General features: G+C 36.9%; 1 protein-coding gene across 1 annotated transcript in view; it reads right to left on the reverse strand.

The window, feature by feature from the left end:
- Nucleotides 1–1,353: 1,353 nt before the first annotated feature.
- The window catches only part of LOC120626362 (ubiquitin carboxyl-terminal hydrolase 20), a 34,148-nt gene continuing 12,512 nt past the window's right edge, over nucleotides 1,354–22,989 (reverse strand). The window contains exons 12-21 of the mRNA XM_039893870.1: nucleotides 21,325–21,463; nucleotides 20,503–20,631; nucleotides 9,202–9,317; nucleotides 8,377–8,555; nucleotides 7,797–7,986; nucleotides 6,983–7,096; nucleotides 5,723–5,866; nucleotides 5,280–5,406; nucleotides 3,575–3,703; nucleotides 1,354–2,432 (exon numbers count right to left, since the gene is read on the reverse strand). Coding sequence (XP_039749804.1) covers nucleotides 1,821–2,432; nucleotides 3,575–3,703; nucleotides 5,280–5,406; nucleotides 5,723–5,866; nucleotides 6,983–7,096; nucleotides 7,797–7,986; nucleotides 8,377–8,555; nucleotides 9,202–9,317; nucleotides 20,503–20,631; nucleotides 21,325–21,463 — 1,879 coding nt within the window. The 3' untranslated portion in view covers nucleotides 1,354–1,820. The remainder of the gene's footprint in view (nucleotides 2,433–3,574; nucleotides 3,704–5,279; nucleotides 5,407–5,722; nucleotides 5,867–6,982; nucleotides 7,097–7,796; nucleotides 7,987–8,376; nucleotides 8,556–9,201; nucleotides 9,318–20,502; nucleotides 20,632–21,324; nucleotides 21,464–22,989) is intronic.

The raw sequence follows: 22,989 nt of genomic DNA on the forward strand, positions 1-22,989 counted from the left end.
AGGGTGTGGATCGCATTTTTCTTATACGTCAAACTCTTAAAGGGTACTTTACTGAAAAATACGTGCCAATAAGTTAGCTATTATTTACTTATTATTATTACTTTATTCGCAAGAGGGCATTTGCATTTCTTAACTACATTTTCTTTACATTTAAACACCTCTAACCAATTAATATGTTATGAACTTCAGATAATTTTTTACAACATCGAACAATCAAGTGAAAATTTGTATTACACAGTATGCCAAGCTTTCATGGAATGTAGTTCAGATTATTTATATGTATAGATTATATTATGATATATTTAAATAAAATTATAAAATAAAATCATGCACATTTATATCGCAATAAATACTATAAATATATAGAATAAACACTATCGTAGAAAAGGAAACTGTAAAAACACAGTTGCAATCGTATTTACACACGCGAAAGTACTATTACTAAAGTACATACAGGTTTTTGGTATTTCTAGTATGAACGACAATTTTTCTGTGTTCAAGTCATTGTTGGCTCGGTAGTAAAAACATGTAGGGTAAGTCACCGCATCAACTAACACTGAATCCGTGAACAGTTGCGCTACATTTAAAATTTGTAATTAAAGGGAAACCTTGCTGCTAACATCACACTTGACAGCGGCACTGCTACATAAAGTCAGTGAGCCATTCGTGACACGTCGCCTCAGCTGCATTACAGGTTGCCACACTGAACGCGTGACTACCAAACCACAACTTTTATTAGTTATGGAAGCCGCGCCGCGATGCTATTGGCACACCGCCAGTGTAACGTCTTCTCGTGACGCGTAAACGATGCAGCATTGTATGACATCACATTTAACTGCAGCGAATCCTAAATATATAAATGAAAAGCCACAATGCTACAAAGACACTGCCGGTATGGGGACGATACCAGCACTGCAGCAATGAAAAAAGATCACACTGAATGCGTGCTTTTAGCAGCTCAGGCCTACAACTTGCGTCAGATTTACGTCCTGACGTGGCGCGTCACCGCAACAGAATTGCGAGGCGTCAAACTACTGTGAACGACAAATTGTTATACAAGGGTGTTGTATACAACACGCCAGATCGAACGTTAATTTGGTCTTGGTATTATGTGAAGTTCATATTACCTCTTGTTCCCGCTGCTGCCCTAGTATATATTACGAGGCGACTAATGGAATATAACTGAGAACGGGCAGCAGCGTCCTCTATGCTACTACTACCATTTTTAGCGATCACCAACCCGTCTGCCCAGCAAGATGAAGATGATCGATTTATCTTCATCTTGCTGGGCACAGTACAGTAGTATTTCAAAATGTTATGTTTATATAATCTTTGTGGACTTAGATTTAAGTGAAACTATTTATAAATATATTTTTATAAATAAATAAATAAAAATAAAACATCCTGTTTGAAGAGATCTTTAGTACAACAGTGGACTGTTATTCTGAGTTACTGATAAATAACGGAAAAAAAAGATTCATGCTGAGTTTAGTGTGACGTCATACTGTGTTCACTGTACTGTTGGGTTCAGTGTTACGTGGTCGGTGCTTCTGCGGCGATTACATCTACCCGTCTTTAGTTTCAAACCGCACAGTACGGCAGGGAAACGACGAAATGCGAATGGGGCCCAACTTCTAATATCTATAGAAAAATAATAAAATTTTTCATACAAGATAAGAACACCAATGTTTTTAGGTTAGCGAGAACCCGTTAAATGCATTTTATTAACACCAGTCACCGGTTAAGGAATGTTCGCGCGGGCCCCCGGCCCCCGTAGGCCTCTGTACCAGCCTGTGAACGAACTGGAAGGCGAGAAAGAATCATTTTACTGTCCGTCTTTTAATTTTTCTCACTTTACCCACTTTCGAGGGCTTATTTTTGAGGGATATTCTATCTAAATTTGGTAATTCAGTGTCGGTGTGCACAATTTTCTCTTTGACGTACACATGATTGTCGTTGGCATCATGATCTGAGCTGTCAATACCATTCTCCATTCGCACTGTATTGGTGTAACTCTGCGTGGGGCTGATGTCCATGTCTTCATCGGAGTCATAGTTTCCATTTGGCTCATGCCGTTTATATTGGAAGTGTCTGTACGTTATTTCCTCATCAGAGTCAGCTTTGGTCGTTCTGAATCTTCGGTCAATATTCTGTAGGGACTGGTTTTTCTGTAGTGATCCCGGTATTGTGTCTCGAATGTTCATCTCTGACGTTGACTTGGTGCAATAGTCTTCTCTATCTGACTCAGAGTATTTCCCCGAGAGTCTAGTATTAGTGAAGGCGGGTTGAGTGAGAACTGGCAGTGCCGGTGACTTCAGCCGCACTTCTGGACCTCCACCGTAGATGTCTGTGAAGAACCTCCACAGCTCTTCACTCAGTTGGGCGTGATCGGAACCAGGTTTTAACAGATAAGTTGTTTTACCGTCGATTTCCTGAAAAATTTATTTTTAAGTCAGTTTTAGTTATTATGTTTCAAGCACCTGGACTTTTCGAATAAAGAAACTTATTTTTTGTAACGTTATTTGATTAACGGCAATCACGCCTCTCAAAAAACAAACAACCCGATTTTACGGCCGATTGGCGCAGTTTGCAGCGATCCTGCTTTCGGAGTCCAAGGCCGTGCGTTCACACAACTGGAAAATGTTCGTGTGATGAGCATGAATGTTTTTCAGCGTCTGGGTGTTTATATTTATATTCTAAGTATTTGTGTATGTTATTTATAAAAATATTCAACAGTCATCTTAGTACCCATAAAACAGGCTACGCTTACTTCGGGGCTAGATGGCGATGTGTGTATTGTCGTAATATATTTATTTATTTATTTAAAATTGATGTCTGGGTTTGCCTATAAATGCCTATATATTCTTGCCTGGATGGTAATGACGATGATACAGTAACCTGTTAGTCAGATATGGCTGTACCATATTTAACTAACAGGTTACTGTATCATTATTGCTCTGCAAGGCTACTATGTGTAATCCGTGCTAATATTTGTTAAAGTCCAACTGTGAAGCAGTATGAAGATTCTAAATTCTAAATCTCTCCATCTGATTATACAAAAGGCCTATGTCCAGTAGTTGGAGGGTAAGGCGCAGAACGATGACTGGCTCGGTTGTCAACAGGCAGAGCCTTGTTCCGCAAAAAGGCCTGCCACATTATAAACGAGTTAACCACTCAAGTCACCAGTCCCAGTAATTATCATCCCACATCATAAACTAGTATCTCATTATGCCACTCAAGCCACCAGTCACAATTATTATCATGCCACATCATAAACTAATTTCTCATTAAGCCACTCAAGCCACCAGTGCCAGTTATAACCATGCCACAAAACGAGTGCCTCATTAAGCCGCTCAAGTTACCAGTCCCAGTTATTATCATGCCGCATCATAAACTAGTGACTCATTAAGCCACTTAAGCCACCAGTGCCAGTTATTATAATTGGTATGTGCTGTCCACTATTTTTGGAGCAGCATGGAGGTTTTAAACTCAAGGTTCTAAATCCCTCCCTCCTAGCGCAGAAAAGAGCCCGTGCCCAACAGTGGGCAAATTAAAATGTTGAACATTGTGTGACCTGTTCGATGACTATGGCACGGTTGTCGACGGGCGGTGGGGGCCGGCGCGCCTTGTTCCGCACGAAGGCCTGCCACTGACGGAACCACGCCATGCTGATTGCGTACACCGCGAGAGGCCGCTCTTGCTCCTGAAAAGATTTGTATTTGCTTTTATTCTAAAGCAAATAAGGTCAATATTTCTTATAATAAGGGCATATTAAGTTGGCCAGGCTGATGAGCTATTGCAACTTGAAACATATTGTCTTTTCTATAGCACCTCCGGACGCCTAAGCATCGATGGTTTACTTTTGGGAACACTATCAGGTAGCGAAAATAACGTGTTAAGAAGCACATTCCTTGGATGAACGTTGACCGGGGTGATTGACTCGTGTTCAATCGCCCCACTATAGTCGTAAAAATGTAATAGGCCCGTTTTGACATTTGTCATCGCGACGTAACTAGTTATGGAACCATAAGACTCTGTACTCGATACTCACGATAAATCAATTCAAGTTTGTATCAGTACTAAATTGATATTATTATGTATTGTAAAGTGTTCGTTCGTTCAAAGTATTCCTTTAACTTCACAACCAATACGCGTGACTGGCTGTTGATTATACGTCCACTTTTCAACATGTTGAAACAGAGTTAGTACTATATAACAACAAACACAAAAATCGAGTCAAATCACTATGTTTAAATTAATTTCCAAAATAGAAGAGCCATAGTTAAACAATATATATCAAACTTAAACGAGCGCACAGTCAACTTTCAAAATGAGGAACGAAAAACTGCGCAGTGCGCGCGGGGACGCTTCAGTCATGTGCCGCTTGGTCAGATACATCATCTCAGACTCATTATTTAGAACCCATTTTGAGAACCAAGCTCATTCTTTGCAGTAAAGATAACTACACAATATTTAATTTCGATATTCGGTAAAAAAATGGTTAGTATAAAAAAAAAAGACTGAGAACGTAACTGTTTTCGGAACGTTTCGCAACAATTATAAATTGCATGCTACTATGAAGTAAGCGCAAAAAGAATACTCGCGATATATTCTTTCATATTATTTAACGTCCCAAAAAAATTTACGTATTTTTTAAAACACTGTATGTAATTGATTTTTATTTTTTTGTTTCTTTCAGTTTCGTTCCAAGTTACATTCTATGGTCTTGCACAAATGTCAAAACGGGCCTATTACATTTTTCCGACTATAGGTCCACACATAGCCGCACGGTGGCAAGCTGCTTGCTTTCAAAATAACTTTGATCCCTCTGTGCTTTTTGTAACAGCTCTTTAGCGTCGGCTTATTTCTGCTGCCGCGCATCACTGCTGTATTCCGGTATGAAATGCGTGTCGACGTTTTTGAGCTTACCATCAGGGCCAAGTAATTACTAAGTATATTCTATTATATTTTTTATATTATATGTGAAGTAAGTAGTATATTTTATTTTATTTATTATTATATATCTATTTTTGTAATTTATGTTTATTATTTAAGTGTTACACCTTAACCCTTCATGTAGTTCGGTAGGTATTGTACCTCTTTTCTTTCTTTTAATTGCTTTTTTATTGCTTTGTTTTTGGTGTATAATAATGTGCAATTGATTTGATTTGCCACTTGTTTGGTACGACAATTATTTATATATACGTATACGTAACAAAAAAAAACAGTTATCGTGTATAGTCGAAATAGTTTGAAGGCTTCGAAAGTTTCAAGTTTACCTGGAACAAAGCGTGTAAGTCCGCGAAGGCAGCTAATTCTCTGGACCTCCGCGCTCGCAGTCGTTGCGCCGCACGCATGCACACCTCGCACTCGTGTGCGTGCGACACCGCCGGCCCACCGCCGAAACTAATTATAATGAAAGAAAGGGATATGATTAATCGAGCGAATAAAAAATTATATGGCGACCGCTAATGACACATTGTGAAACTTGCCGGCTAACTGAAAAACAGAGTGGGTGAATTCTATAAAAAGTGACTATGAAATCTCCAAAAACTCAGTGTGGAAATTTTACTGTTATCGCCATAACATAAAAAAAACACACTGCTATATTTATTTCAGAGGAAGTCAATCGAAATTCATGGTGGTAAGAATACCTTAAGAAAGGGTTAGTAAGCAAATAATCTCCCAGCAAATGAGAGATAGGTACTAGGAGAGTACTTACTGATGATATAAAAAGTCCCATAGCGGTTGTGGGAGACGCGTGGCAAGCGCTGGCAAGTGTGGGACGCGTTCAGGCCGTACGGCCCCGTGTACGCATACAAAGTCGCTGTTGTCTATGGGACCAGGCTCCGCCCATGTATTGAATCTGTTGGGTAAGTGAGAAAATTAAATTTTTATGAACGCTTCATTAGTATATTCAAAAATGCTGTTAAAGCCCATTATTTTGAGCAATAAATACGACAGTGATTAACTCTTACTCATATTTAAGTATATTTTAGTATATATTAGTTTATTATTTTTTTATATTTATTATTATTAGTATTTTATGTGTGTAGTCTTGATAAGTATTAGTGTGTAATTGTTCGTAAGTATGTATATAATAATAATACACCCCACCAATCGGTTTCCCTTGGTTTTCCTAATCCTAAGGTTGCCTGGAAGAGATCTCTACTAAGCAATAAGGCCGCCCTTTGTATCCTACTGGGAGTGCATTCCACAGTTAAGTAGCTTGTAGAGTCCTGGCTATGTATGACAGTATTTATTTATAATTTTACCCTCAAGTTTTTTTTACATAATTTTTGATTGTTTCGTACGTGCCGTTGTTTGTAGTTTTAATATTACCTACATGAAATAAGTTGTATATATTCTCATTGAGTGAAGTTGTAATTTCTTTTGAGAAAAATAAACGTCTTTAACCACAATGTTTATTAAATTTTTAGCTCTAATTGCGGGACCTGTAATTACTTTTAGGCCTGAGGCGTAATGTGGCGCTTTTGAATTTTAAACATTTATGGCTAACAAACTGTTTAAATTAAACTATACCTGGAACCTCGTAATTCCCTATTTTTCTATGCCCTATATAGCGTTAAAATTTACTTTTATGACGTAAATTTTGACACAATATGTATACAAGTACTGTCACAATTTTTTATTTACGAAGGCATTGTGATAAATACTCAAGGCCCATCTTCATGCTGTACTTTTCTAATTATTTATCTTTCTATATGGTTTCACAGGCAAAAGGGTACATTTTACCCCGGGAAAATATCGGATATTAAAAAAACTCAAAATTAATTCTGACAACACAGTACATAACGTTGCAACTCTTAGCTAACGCGAGTGAAACCGCGGCGAACCGCTAGTATGTTATAAAAAAGAATTAAGGATAACAACATTTTGCTTTACTGTCTATATATACTGTAGTTGTACTACACTTTATTTGAATAGATGAATTTGGAAGCAATATTTGACAATAACTTACTTATTGATCCACAGTTTGGAGATGTAGAATTTGATATCGTTGGGCTCCGAACTAGCAGATTCTAAAATTTCCGCCGCTTTCTGCCGCAGTATTGTCATCTGAGGATTTACTTTTCTGTAACATAAATACTTGAATTTCATGTGTGCTAGCAGTTTAATCTTTGCATTGATTAAACTGTACACTATTATCTTCTAAAAGCGGTAATACCCCAGTGGATACTACAGCTTCAATTTCAGGGGGGCAGAGTTCGAATCCCAGCACGCACCTCGCAACTTTTCTAAAGTTATTTGTGCTAAGAGAAATTATAATATCAGTTGATACAACAGTGAAAGGAAAACATCGTGAGGAAATCTGCATGTCTGAGAGTTCTCCATAATGTTCTCAAGGTGTGCGAAGTCTACCAATCCGCAATTGGCCAGCGTGGTGGACTACGGCCTTAACCCCTTCTCATTGTGGGAGGAGACCCGTGACCTTGTCAACCTAAATAGAATCCTGTTGCCTGTAGTGGGCCGGTAATGGGTTTATTTTATAATAAGCAGGCAATTTTACTATGTATTTAGACATCCTAGGGTTTTCTGTTAAAATAATCTAGCTAAATGAGATATTAACTGTTACACGCAAATTATACCGGATTGCGTGCGTGATAATATTGAATAACTACTCCAATCGAATCGTTTCGGACTGATTATTCCTGAAAATAATGAGTCCGAAACGTTTCTAATGGAATAGTTACTCAATATTACTCAAAATTCTAGACTATTGGACTTATTTTTTAAATTTAGCGTTTACTTTTAAAATAGTCGGTTGTTGTTACCTGTAGAACAGCACGTAGGCCTCACACGTAGCCAGGTGGTGGGGAGGCAGGGGGGTAACGGCGGCGTCGTCGTAAGCGAACCAACGCCCATCGGGCGCTTTCGCCATGCACGTATAGTGACCCCCGCCCGCAGTGCCCGCGTGGCAGATCACAGCGCAAAGCGAGTAGCGGGTGATTTTTGACGAGCATTCTAGAAACAGGTTTAACACGCGATTAGTTTGAAAGAGGTTACATATTTATAAACAACTACAATATAAATAAATAATAATTCTGTACGATTTGATTAAAATTAATTATTTTTTTCTTTGTACAACAAAACGTACAACCACGATCGTCAAGATACGCTCTCAACGCACGTTTTGCCCTGACTACTTTTTATAGTGATTTTGTTTGTTCCTGCAGTTTGTTAAATGGTGTCAGCAACGCAACCCATTCTCACGCGAGTTGTCAGCCCAGTTAGATAAATAGTTCTAATTAAATAACTCGCATTGTATCCCGAATTAGGTCTCAATTTTATTACCATAGAAAGATTTAGAATAAGAATTAGCTTATTTTTATTAAATAAGCTAATTTACTTTACCTTTATGTGTGTACGGCGCCATATTTAAATCAACGATGGGGAAGGAAACTCTCGCTGCAACCTTCGCACTAGACATGAGCTCGTGCCGGAAACGCTTGAGATGTACACACAGCACTTCCGGCAGCCGGATCACGCCTGACATTTTTATCCCGTTTCTTAGTTTATTGCATCGGGAACAGCTGAAAATATTATAGCAATAAATAGTAAGTTAGAAATACTTTCACTGTGATAATTAAATTAAATTTAAATATACGAACAGATGAAAAAAGCATTTGATTTATTGTGTAAGTGACTGACAATATAATAACACCTTGTTTCATTCAGTCAATAAAATAATATCTTTAAAGCAAGGAAAGTCGTGAAAGTAAAAACAATGCTTCAATTGCAAGACTAATTTTGACGACCTCCCTGACGCAACGGTGAGCGCTGTGCATTTAAGTAGGAGGTCCCGAGTTCTATTCCCAGCAGGGGTAATTTGGGAATCTATAATTTCTGAATTTTCTCTGGTTTGGTCTCGTGGGAGGCTTTGGCTGTGGCTAGTTATCACCCTACCGACAAAAACGTGCCGCTAAGCGATTGAGTGTTCCGGTACGATTACGCGTAGAAACCCATTAGGAGTATGACTACCTTACTCCCTAACAACAGGTTAGCCCGCTACCATTTTAGACTGCATCTTCACTTACCACCAGGTGAGGTTGCAATCAAGGGCTAACTTGTAGTGGAAGAAAAAAAATAAAAATTTTGGATTAGGAAAGTTGTTTTTTAAACTTTAGAGACATTTTTACTAGTTAAGTATTCAAAACTGTTCCATAATGGCTGTCCCACCTGTACATATTGTCTCCTTTGAGTTCGTCAGCGCTGAAGAATGCGGCGAGGCAGTCCTGTAGGGATACGATTGGTCCGTAGAACCAGGATCGCAACCAGCTCAGTAACCACCAAATCTGATAGTATAATAGTAAGATAAATAATAATAATAATAAAATCATTTATTCACACGATTATTAAATTGTGACAGAAATCATAGCTTAGTACTATGTATGGTTGAATCACTGGTACCTAAACTGAGTAAAAACTCGTACTATAGATATCAGTGCACTCCCCTATATAATTTTTGATACAACAACATAAGACTACGACAAGTATATTTTATTTTGGATATAGATTTAACATGCAAAATGCAAAAATATTAAAGAAAAATAAATAAAATGTTTATTTTTGGAGATTGGGTAATGAAATGGTGATTTAAATGTGTATGAGTGTGTGCATGAGTGTATGTGTGTGTGTGTGTGTGTGAACGTATGTGCGTGCGTGTAGGTGCTGCGTGCGTGTTCGTGAGGCAAATAAACTGTATGTGTGTGTGGGTGGATGTGTGGGGGAAGTGTCATGGATTTATGTAATACAAGGTACATGTGAGATAATGTCATTTTTGAATGGATAGTAGATTCTCTGTGCTATCATAATCCAGCGCAAGAAGCCAGTCATGGACCTGCTTTTTACATCTATAGGATGATAGTGAGTGAATTGAAAGAATTTTATTGGCCTTATTGTATATGATGCTACCAAGGAAGCAGAAAAATTTTTGTGAAAAGGAAGTGCAGAATTTGGGAATATTACATAAGCTGTTTTTGCGACGTTTATCTTTAAATTTCATAATTGACTCCTGATTAATGAATTTGTGTTGTTTTAAAATTATTTTTAAAAGAAAAAGCTGTCTTACAGTAAGTACCCCACTTTCCTTATACAAAGATGAAGTAGGATATCTGTAAGGAAGAAAGGAGCTAACTTTTAGAACAGCTCTTTGAGCCCGTTCCAAGTTAAGAAGACGCGTCTTTGCTGCACCTCCCCAAGAATCGATGCAATAAGTCAAAAGTGACTCACATAAAGTGTGGTACAGCATTTTCATCGTCTTTTTGTCAGCCACGTGACGAATATTTTTAAAAATGGCAATGAGTTTACGGATACGATTAACTAGTATGTGAATATGATTATCGAAGGAGAGTTGATTGTCAATCACTATTCCCAAATATTTAATACTATCAGATCTTTCTAAACAGGTACATTCACATGCGTTGCGTACTTTAGAGTTAAGACATAAAACCGAATGTGCTCGAATACTAAAATTTACTAAAGATGGTTGTCCAGATCGTAAAATTGAAAATGTTAAATATTTAGTTTTCTCCGCATTAAAGCTTAAAAGATTCTTCTGTAGCCAAGTCATAACCAAGTTAAAGCCTTGCTGGGCATTGTGAAATACATCATCCCAGCTCTTACCCCAAAATAACAGTGTAGTATCATCTGCAAATGTGATAATTCTACCATTAGTCATTTGGAGATTGCAGAGTTGGTTAATATAAATAAGAAAGAGCGTCGGACCCAATATGCTCCCCTGCGGAACTCCATGCTCAACTGATAGAGGTGGACTAATGTGCTCACCGATTCTTACGCACTGTGTTCTATCTTTTAAGTAATCCTGGAACAGCATCAGCTGAAGACCACGAAATCCCAGCTGTTCCAGTTTCTTCAAAAGAAGAGGTATGGACACAGTGTCGAAAGCCTTGGCGAGGTCCAGAAATATGGCTATACACTTCATTCCATTATCTAAGTTTGACACAATACAGTTGGTAAGGTCAGCTACTGCATCAGAAGTGGATTTTGCTTTGCGAAAACCGTATTGATTGGTTGAGAGTAAATTATTAAGTTCTAAATATTTTATCAATCTATTATTAATCAATCGCTCTAAAATTTTGGAAAAGGTAGGTAATATCGATATTGGTCTGTAGTTACTTATAACTTTCCTGTCCCCTTTTTTATATACGGGGATTATTACCGATTTCTTAAATAATAAAGGAAACTGGCCACTTGAGAAAGCTAAGTTACAGATATGGCACAAAAGAAACAAGACATAAGTTTTCTGCTCTCATATTTTTTATTGATTTTAATTAATAAAAGTGCTTAATTTTGTACAAAGGATGTACCTGTGAGTAGCCTAATCCTGCCAGCCTGCACACAAATATTTGCACAAGAAATATTTCTCAGTTTTCACCGTGTGGTAACATAACCTTACTTTTACACTGAAACACTGAATTATCACTATGGAGTCACTGAAGCGTAGCTTGTATGAAATTAATGATCACTTCAATGTTAGAATGGCGGAGTTCCAGAGGGAATTGAAAGGTGCCATCCCTGCCACAAGCCCTACTTCAAACATTAATTCTCAGTTTGGGGCTTTTCGCTCATTTGTTCTTACTGCGTTAGAAAATCTCCAGTTGCAAGTGGAGCTCCTGGCAAGGCAGCAGGATGAGTTAGAAATGCGCTCTAGGAAAAAGATTCTTCTTGTCCATGGTGTTGCGGAGGCTGACAAGGAAGATTCCGGCACCTCTGTGTGTAGTCTTTTATCTAGACACCTTAATTTATCACAACTGTCTACCCAGTCTTTGAGCCGTTGTCATCGTTTGGGCCGTGCTGGTGGTGACAAGCCTCGGGCTGTGCTTCTGAAGTTCAGAGATTGGTCTCTCAGAGATGCAGTTTGGTCTGCTAAGACAAACTTAAAAGGCACTGGAGTAACTATTTCGGAGTTTCTCATTAAAAGTCGCCACAAGATTTTCCTGGCGGCGCGGCAGCGCTTTGGTGTGACAAAGTGTTGGACAAGGGATGGCAGTATCATGGTGCTTGACCCCGAAGGTAAGCGGCACCGCATCGCAACCATGTCTGAGCTGAACGCCATTCCCACTTCTGTTCGGGGTGAATCTGCGCCTGCCACTGCTGTCGCTGCTACTCCGGCTGCACCTGTTGCTGCATCTGAAGCACCGAAGGACCCCAAAGTGGCTAATCCAAGAATTAAGAGAGTGGTCAGGAAATAAGCTGCCGTGAACAATTGTTTTACTTTTCTTATCAGTGTGCTGTTTGTTGTAAGTTGTATTCTGTATTTGTTTTATGATCTTAATTGAATGTATTGTTATTTTCTGATATGCTTCGATTTTAATCTGGCGTCTAATGACAATTGACACTGACAGAAGTTTTTCTCAATGTTCTGTTAGTCTGACATTTGACAGCTCGTTCGGAAATTTACTTATCATGTTAAGCCCGCAGCACACTGGTCGTTTTTTTTTTTTTTTTTTAATTCGTTACTGTTTTTTTTTTATTTCATGTGTTTTATTTGTTTATGTGTAAATATTCTATACTCTGTTTTTATTCTTTCCTGAGCAGCTGGCGGATTGGGCAACACTATAGTCGTAAAAATATAATAGGCCCGTTTTGACATTTGTGCAAGACCATAGAATGTAACTTGGAACGAAACTGAAAGAAACAATAAAATAAAAATCAATTACATACAGTGTTTTAAAAAATACGTAAATTTTTTTGGGACGTTAAATAATATGAAGGAATATATCGCGAGTATTCTTTTTGCGCTTACTTTATCGTAGCATGCAATTTATAATTGTTGCGAAACGTTCCGAAAACAGTTACGTTCTTAGTCTTTTTTTTTTTTATACTAGAGCTGTAACCATTTTTTTACTGAATATCGAAATTAAATATTGTGTAGTAATCTTTACTACAAAGAATGAGCTTGGTTCTCAAAATGGGTTCTAAATAATGAGTCTGGGTTGATGTATCTGACCAAACGGCACATGACTGAAGCGTCCCCGCGCGCACTGCGCAGTTTTTCGTTCCTCGTCTTGTACAGTTGACTGTGCGCTCGTTTAAGTTTGATATATTATATTGTTTACTATTACGTTAACTATGGCTCTTCTATTTTGGAAATTAATTTAAACATAGTGATTTGACTCGATTTTTGTGTTTGTTGTTTTATAGTACTAACTCTGTTTCAACATGTTGAAAAATGGACGTATAATCAACAGCCAGTCACGCGTATTGGTTGTGAAGTTAAAGGAATACTTTGAACGAACGAACACTTTACAATACATAATAATATCAATCAAGTACTGATAAAAACTTGAATTGATTTATCGTGAGTATCGAGTCCCGAGTCTTATGGTTCCATAACTAGTTACGTCGCGATGACAAATGTCAAAACGGGCCTATTACATTTTTACGACTATAGTATATTTATACAAAACTTTTGTTTTTTTTATTTTTTTTTTTTAAGTATATTTAGTTTATTTATATTATTTATATTTTATTACTTATGTCGTCAATCAGTATAGATAGTGATCTTTTTCTGTCTGTGTCATCTAGTTTTGATAGTTTCCACAGTACATCTCTCCTTCCACTTAACCTTACTATTGATTCTTATTTCTCAGATTGCCTGAAAACCTTTAATGTCATACATATTAATGCACAAAGCATCCCGGCTCATTTTCCTGATATGCTTGCGTCTTTTGATTCTCGTAATTTACATGCCATCTTAGTTTCTGAAACTTGGCTTAAAACTTGTTTACCTTCAACTTCCTATTCTCTACCAGGTTTTCGGTTAATCCGCAATGATCGTGTTGGTAGGGGAGGTGGTGGAGTAGCGATCTATTTGCGATCTTATATTCCTTTTTCTGTTGTTAGTTCGTCTGCTCAACCACCTCCTCCCGATACGGCTGAGCACTTACTGGTCGAAGTTCTCCTATCCCAAACGAAAATCCTTCTCGGGGTATTCTACTGCCCGCCCACTATTTCTTATTACTTTCATTCTCTTGAAACCTTGTTAGAGAAAGAAGTCCCCTCGTATAGCCACTCTATAATTATGGGAGATTTTAATACGTGCTTACTCAAAGACGACTATCGTAGCAAGAAATTACTGACTTCGGTGGAATCTTGTAGTCTTTCTGTCCTGCCCCTTGCTGCAACGCATTACTCTCCCGGCTGTACACCCTCTCTTCTTGACTTAATTATAGTTTCTTCTCCTGAATTCGTCCTCAAGCATGGTCAATGCCCTGCTGATGCGTTCTCATATCACGATTTGATTTACGTTTCCTATAAAATACGTCCTCCTAAAGCAAAATCGAGAATATTTCTGCAGCGTAACTTTGGAGGAATTGACAAGGATCGTCTTTGTGATGATGCCAGACATTTGGATTGGGCTGCTATAGCGGATGTTAACTCTATTGATCGCAAGGTTGATATATTTAACACACTGCTCACCAAACTCTATGATACACATGCTCCGGTAAGGCCTGTTAAAATGAAGCACTTACCAGCCCCGTGGTTGTCAGAAGAGATTAAAATTTCTATGCTTAAAAAGAACTCTGCAAAATTCAAATATAAAGTATTAAATTCCGAAACAAACCGTTCAAAATACCATAAAGCACGGAATCGCTGTAATACATTGTGTAGAGATGCTCAACGACGCCACATCCATAAGTCAGTTGAAAATGGTGATACAGCCAAAACGTGGAAATTTCTTGAGTCACTTGGAGTTGGTAAATCATCCCATAAGACTTCCGTCAACATTGATATCGAGCTCCTCAATAAACATTTCTCTACTTCCGATACAATGGATAGCATCGATAAAGATCGTACCCTTAGTATTCTCTCTTCGTACGCAACTCCAGACTTTTTGCCCTTTACCTTCAAGACTTTCACTGAATGTGATGTTAAGAAGAGCATACTGTCCATCACCTCGAATGCTGTTGGTACTGACTGCATTAGCCGTAATATGATCATTCCTATTCTTGATGTTGTTTCCCCTGTCTTAACTCATATTCTAAATCATTCTATCATGACTAGCAAATTTCCCGAAGCCTGGAAAAAGGCTCAAATTATCCCTCTTCCTAAAAAGGCCAACCCTGCATCTTTCTCCGATTTTCGTCCGATTTCAATTTTGCCGTTTATTTCAAAAGTCCTTGAGAAACTAGTATACCAGCAACTTAGTCTTTTCCTTAATAAAAACTGTATTCTTAGTCCTCTGCAGTCTGGCTTTCGCCCTGGTCATAGTACGGTTACAGCACTAGTAAAAGTTACCGATGATATTCGAAGGGCGATGGATAACAAGGAACTCACAGTACTGACTTTACTTGACTTTAGTAATGCTTTTAATACAGTAGATTATGACATCCTGTTGAGTCTCCTGCGCTCGATTAACATATCTCCATCGGTGTTAGAATGGTTTCGGAGTTACCTCAATGGTCGTCAACAGCGCATTCGGATTGAAGAGTCCTCATCGTCCTGGTGTGATGTTGCGGCTGGGGTACCTCAGGGTGGCGTGTTGTCTCCTCTACTCTTTGCTATTTTCATTAACTCAATTACTCATCGTATTTCTTCTCTCTATCACATGTATGCAGATGATATTCAAATATATCGTCACTCTACCCTTGGAAATCTTGGTCCTACTGTTTCTGCAGTTAATAGTGATTTATCTAACATTTCTGAGTGGAGCAGGCAGTATGGACTTAAGGTTAACCCTGTAAAATCTCAGGCTATCATTATTGGCAGCCCGGGATTGGGTGTTAGAGTTGATTGGCAGAATCTCCCTCCTGTTGTATACAACGGTGTCACTATTCCCTACTGTGACACTGTTAAAGATCTAGGCTTACATCTTGATAAACAACTATCATGGTCTGTGCATGTCAACGTATTGAGTAGGAGGATGTTTGCGACTATTAGGTCATTGCGTCGCCTGCGTTCTGTTCTTCCAATTCCGACCAAAGTTATGTTGGCACATTCTCTTATTCTCTCTATTCTTGATTATGCGGACGCAAGCTATCTTAACCTGACCGAGGACCAACTGAACAAACTTGAGCGTCTTCAAAATCTCGCTATTCGGTTCATATTTGGCTTACGCAAATATGATCATGTATCTGAATTTAGACTAAAGCTTAAGTGGCTCCCTATTCGTCGTCGCCGGGATCTGCATGTTCTGTCGCTTCTGTACTGTGTGTTATTTAACCCTAAAACTCCCTCTTACCTAAAGGAGAAATTTAATTTTCTTGGAGTGCAGTCAGATATACGTTCTTGTCGTACGCTGACTTTGAGCATGCCGTTTCATAAAACTAAGTTTTATAAGCATTCATTCATTGTTCAAGCTACTGAACTGTGGAATGCACTCCCAATAAGCATACGACAGTCAAGGTCACTAGACATATTCAAAAATGCTGTTAAAGCCCATTATCTTGAACAATAAAGACGACAGTGATTAACTCTTACTCATATTTAAGTATGTTTTAGTATATATTAGTTTATTATTTTTTTATATTTATTATTATTAATATTTTATGTGTGTAATCTTGATAAGTATTAGTGTGTAATTGTTCGTAAGTATGTATATAATAATAATACACCCCACCAATCGGTTTCCCTTGGTTTTCCTAATCCTAAGGTTGCCTGGAAGAGATCGCTACTAAGCGATAAGGCCGCCCTTTGTATCCTACTTTTTAAGTTTATTTTTGTTGTGTGCATTGTTTTTTTTTTTTACTATTTGTAGTTTACAAATAAAGTGTATAAATAAAATAAATAAATAAATAAAATATGGCACAGCAAAATTGAAAATATTTCCTTGCTCTGCTTCATTACTGTCGAAGATATGTTATCAAGACCAGAAGAACCAGTATTTTTAAGAGAATTTATTAATCTTACTATTTCTTCGTGATCTGTTTCAAATAAGACAAAGGAAGATGCAGGCGTTAAGAGACATTGAGGCTGTGTGTGTAATACAACATCGTCTGAGCCTGAAGGACACAACTCTATACAATCTACAATATTCTTTCCCATACCAACAAAAAACTCATTCACCTCCGATACTGCTTGTATAGGGCAACGCGAAATAGACAACAACTCCCAAGCTTCCGAATTTTTAGTCTTTAGGTTTGTTATATTATTTATAACATCCCATGTTTTCTTCAAGTTAATTTTGCTAGCTTTCTCTAACTCGGTTCGATCATACTGATGTTTTAATTTTCTGAGTAAGTTGGTACAAAAATTTCTATATCTACGATAAATAATTTTTATAGAATCATCATTTGGATTTTTTCTTAAATGTATATGTAATTTATCTCGATGTTTTAAGCATCTCAATATACCAGGTGTAACCCATGGCTTACGCGGACTTTTACGATGTAATGTTCTGCTAAGCACAGTATTATTTTCAACGATATTTGAAACTACATGTATAAGAAGATCAGTAGCGTCATTACAATTAACAATGTCGAGCAAAGGCTGAAAATTAGTGTCCCGAAGATCGCTTTTTATGGCTGAATAATTTATTTTTCTAAGCATTTTATGTTTAATTAGTGCCTCTTTAGATGTACGCAAATTTATTGATATCAGAACGGTATTATGGTCTGTCAAGCTATTGGCAATTACAAGGGTAGTCGAAGATAATGATGATCTACACAGGACGTGGTCTAAACAATTGTTATATCGAGTTGGGAATGAATGTGAAGGAAGTAGTCCATGCGTTGAAATAATATTTAGGTAATTATGGGCGTTTGAATCAATACTGTTCAGCTTAATATCTATATTTATGTCGCCTATTAAGATAACGTTCTTACTTTTGTGTAATGCGCTAAGCGTAAGATCTAACGATTCTAAAAAACCATTTAAGTTTCGAAATGAAGGTGGTCTGTAAATGGACACTATAGAAATATTATTTACTGTGGTAATCAAACAATTAGCTTCGCAGAACTGGCGTTCATGTGTTTTCGACGGCATTGTATTTTTAATGAAAATAACTATACCATCATTCTGATTGTAGCAGTACTTCGTTGAGAATGAATAATAGTCAGCAATTTGCGGTATGAAATGACAACTTCGCAGCCAACACTCTGTTAGTACAATAACATCAGGTTTAATAGAAATTCGGTCAATAAGTATTAAAAAGTCATTAATGTTATGTTGAATACTGCGAATATTTTGTGTTAAAATTGTCAGGTTAGTGTTTGTTTCTGTCATGTAAGTAATACAATTTTCTGGTTCGCACAAAAATGATTGGTGTAAATTTATATTATCTAAATTATTTATTATGTGACTTATGTTATCCATGAATTGAGTATAGTAACAATTATTATGATACAGCCCAACAAAGAACCATGACATATTATTATAGCATGATAACTATGTATTCCAATATTTTGTAAATGTAATGTATTTTGTAAATGTTTTGTAATCATGTTTGTATATAATAACATGAGGTCAGTAATTATTTTCTTCGGAACTGTTATATTCATCGTTAGAAGCACTATTAAATGTATAAAAATGTAGTGAATGAAAAAAAAAAAAAATACAAAGTAGGTAGTTTTAAAAGACTTCGTTGCAACTCGTAAACAGCGCCTGTGCGCCACCGTTAATATTAGAACGATTTCAAGCCATCCTTGTAATTGTAACTTAATATTAATGTGTAATGTTCTGATTTTGTACTTATACTTATACTTTTCCTTATAAATATGTAATAAAAGATTTAAGAGTTTTACCCATGTTAACAATAGAACCAAAAATAAACAGTAACTCACTAATAAATATGCTTAAATTGTAAAAGATAAACATTCAAGAAGAAAAATATAAAACAAATTCCAACAGAAGTGAACTAGTCACTTTTCATTAATATTCTTCTTGATAATATCACTCAGACGTTCTTCATTTTTTACAAAAATGTACGGAGTGCCTTCTTTTTTACGTAAATAAACATTTCCATTTGTAGTCCAACAGTGGGCAAATTGTGCTGACTTAGCAAAATCTCGGGCCAAAAATAGTAGTCTCTTAGTTTTAGCGGTTAATTGTTCTGATATATAGATAGGCTGCCTTGTGCCTGGAAGTCCCAGGTTCAATGTGTTAAGTTTTTCGGAATATTCGCGGTTAAACTTCTTGGCTGCATTCAGTATGTGATTTTTATATAAGGTATTCGAAAATTCTACAATGATGGTTGAACATTTTGCATCGGATTTTTTACTCGGTAATCTATAAACGTCACGAACTTCCACTTTATTTATTTCTGATTTTGTTATGCATTTTGATAAACTATCTACGTATAAGTATAGCATGTCTTTGGTCTCACGAGATTGCTTCGGAACATTTCTAATTTCAACGCACGTCTTTATAGTTCTTTTGTCAATATCGTCAATCTTGTCTTCTAGGCGCATCAAATGCAACGATAGATTTTTGCGATCCTTTTCAATACTGCCAATTTTTCCTTGGAGCGATCGAATTTCATCGGACCTAAATTTCAGCGATTGCTCAATGTCTTGATTCGACGATTGGATAGCTACATTTTGTTGTTTTACTTCCATAATGTGATTTTCAAGGGTTTCTAATCTTTTATTTTGTTTTTCCATAAAAGTATCCATCATAAATTTTATTTCCGCTCTAAAGTCATTGAGTTGGAATTCAATTTCGTTTGAACGGCGGCGCTTGCGTTGGGTGCGAGGCAGGTGTTGCGAATTTAGCTCCTCTGACACCACATCGGAACGATCAGAATCCGATGCTGCACTTGCGAGTACTTTACTTATTTGACTTGAAGTAGTTCGCGGCATAGTAGGCTTACTATTATTGAGATACGGTCTGTTTTTACTTGCACAGGTAGTCTATAACTTACTCGGCCTGCCTGGTGCCCTGGTACTTGCAGTTGTATTTAGGAGAGAATCTTTATTTTGACGTTTGATAAACACATAATATGTCACTTTAACTTAGAAGACGATGATAATCTTATATAGTCCTAGTACTTTGGCGAATTATTTACTACATTTTTTGGAAATTTAATAATTTAAATATGAACACAAAATACACGTTTAGAGTGGACGAAAGCCGAGATGAAATGCCAAAGTACATAATAATCTACTAAGTTTTTTCATGCATAATCAACGACGGCCGATTGGCGCAGTGGGCAGCGACCCTGCTTTCTGAGTCCAAGGCCGTGGGTTCGATTCCCACAACTCGACAATATTAGTGTGATGAACATGAGTGTTTTCAGTGTCTGGGTGTTTATCTATCTATTTATTATAAGTATTTATGTATATTAAACATAAAAATTATTCATCAGTTATCTTAGTATCCATAGCACAAGCTACGCTGACTTTGGGACTAGATGGCGATGTGTGTATTGTAGTAGCATATTTATTTATTTATTTATTTATTTTAAAATGACTCCAAAGAAGACAGTGTATAATTTATGGCAGGCAGTGCTTTTGTTAATGTATGAAGTGGACGCCAATGTAAGGCGCTTTTAAAATATTATAAAATAATCCACGTTACCCAGGACTCCTGGGAGCCGTGAGGTGCGTGATGATTGAGGAGTGGCTGCTGGCAGCGTAGCATAGCCAGATGCTCTCTTGATGGGATCGGCAGTGACAGGTCCTGGAATGTCTCCACTCGTGTTGACACCTGGGCAAATAGAACAAACAGTGAGCAAACCGCCGCTTCTATACAGAGCGTAGTTGAATTAAAAAACAGACCTTTCACTTTTTGCATAGAAGCAGGCGTTACTTTGCGGAAATCCATGATATATTATGAAAATGAAGCTTATTTTGCTATACTCCGCAAAAAGCAGGAGAATATGTATGGTGTAATTTATAATTACTTCAATTCGTATACTCCATACCAAACAGATCTTCGAAACCAGAGCATCACTCAACTCAGTAGATTTTTACTTTACAATGAATAATTGTTAAGTCAATAATTAAAATATTAGCTTAATTTAAATAATTTTCAATTTTTGGCCAAATAAACCTCTTAACAGTACTGTCATTTTATAATTATTTTTTTAAAACTATTTAATTTTGTTCTAATAAGGCCTTATTTTAATTTTTTATTATTTGACGATAATGCTGTATACACATTTAATTGATAATTGTAATGGCACTAGACGGAATTTGTAATTCTAACATTTTTTTTTTTTAAGAATTTTGGTACAATGAATTGCTGGTCTCACTTATGAATAAAATAAATAAGGCCCTGATTTTCCATTTTGGCCCGAGACTTTAAAACAATCCAAGGCCTCCAGTAGCAGGGCTAGATTAGTAACTGAAACCTTTCGCCCATTGCCACTTCAGATCTACAGCAACCCTTGGATCTTACCCTATCACAGATGAGACACTGCACTGAGGAGAGCAGTTTTCCGTCGAACACGTCTGATATAATACTGCGATACCGCGCACCGCCGCCGCCGTCACCGCTACCGCTACCGCCCGCACCTCCCGCACTCCACGTGGTGTTACTGAAACAATCCATGCTATATATTATGAATGAGACAATGAATTAATATACACTTTCATTGCACACCACATAAATATACAGGGAACATAATAAATAACTAGTTTACACAATGTATACAATTTGGCGGCCTTATCGCTGCATAGAGGTCTCTTCCAGGCATAAACAGCACAGCTCAAGACAAGGTAGGTGGTGCATATTAATATATACATATATACACCTATACCTATATAAAAATAAAAACTTTTCAACGTGTTTATAAAAACCGAAATAATAATTTACTTTTATTACTGTCTCTGAGACTTATCTGTAAAACCGTAAACTTAATAGTTTTTGAGTAAGCCACTGTCATAGTTTTTATTACTGAAAGAAATCAGATACAGATCTCACATCACAAGTAAAATTGGAATCATATAACTCCTGTCACTTTATTAGCGTAAATGTACGTATGCGTCGCGTAGCGTAGGTGCTATGCGCGTGTCGGTTTTTAATTTTCCAATAATTATTACTAATAAATTAATAGTATAATAAATTAAAAGTCCAAAACTAAACAGAAGAGAATAGACATTAAGGTTGAATGAATGAATGAATGAATAAATGAATATACTTTTATTGTACACCACATAAACATATAGAAAAAGTTTAACAATTTTTCGGCCTCATAGCTACATAGCGATCTCTTCCAGGCAACTAGTGGTGTAAAACACATCTCAAGAAGAGAGGTATATAAAAAAACATATGTATGAAGATTCCGAAGAATCAGACAAAAAATGTTCGTTAACAAGTTTTTTAAAGATGCTAATCGTCTGTGCCACTCGGATGTCAAGAGGCAAGGCATTCCATAGCTTAGCAGCCTGAATATGTCTACTAATAAGAATAAGAGTTTTTCTTTTAACGCAAATAATTAGTAATATTATCTACTAATAAGAAGAGTTTTTTTTAAATCTCTGTAACTATAATGATTGGAAAAATCTTTTTGCATTTAATAATACATTTTTTGATGACAGCTATAGGGGCTACATTATTTTTGAACTGTCACAATGGCATAATTGGTTTGTTTTCGCTACCGAATGAAATACTAAATTGAATGTTTTATAAGTTAAAGGCATAATTGGTTAGGTTAGGTTAGGTTAAGATGCTAAATTATAAGTTTGAGGATTTCGGATAAATGCAGTGCTCTGCAATTTCCGCGAGCAATATATAAGGCAACATTAATGAGGATTGAAGGATCTATATCATCATCATATTAACTCATTACTGAACCACTGGTCGCCTACCATAGTGAGATGACGGTTATGTCGGTTTTGGCCGTACCACGCTGGCCCAGTGTTGATTGGTGCATTCCACACGCCTTTAAGAACGTTATGGAGAACTCTGAGGCATCAAGCTGATTTCCATCACCGTTGAAGTAAGTGATATTTTAATTACTTAAAACGCACATAACTTAGAAAGGTTAGAGGTGCGTGCTGAGATTCAAACACAGCCCCTCGAAAGTGAAACCGTTGTCCTAACCACTATGCTTCCTTCTAT

This window comes from Pararge aegeria, chromosome 1 (assembly GCF_905163445.1).
Source record: "Pararge aegeria chromosome 1, ilParAegt1.1, whole genome shotgun sequence".
NCBI classification, from domain to species: Eukaryota; Metazoa; Arthropoda; class Insecta; order Lepidoptera; family Nymphalidae; genus Pararge; species Pararge aegeria.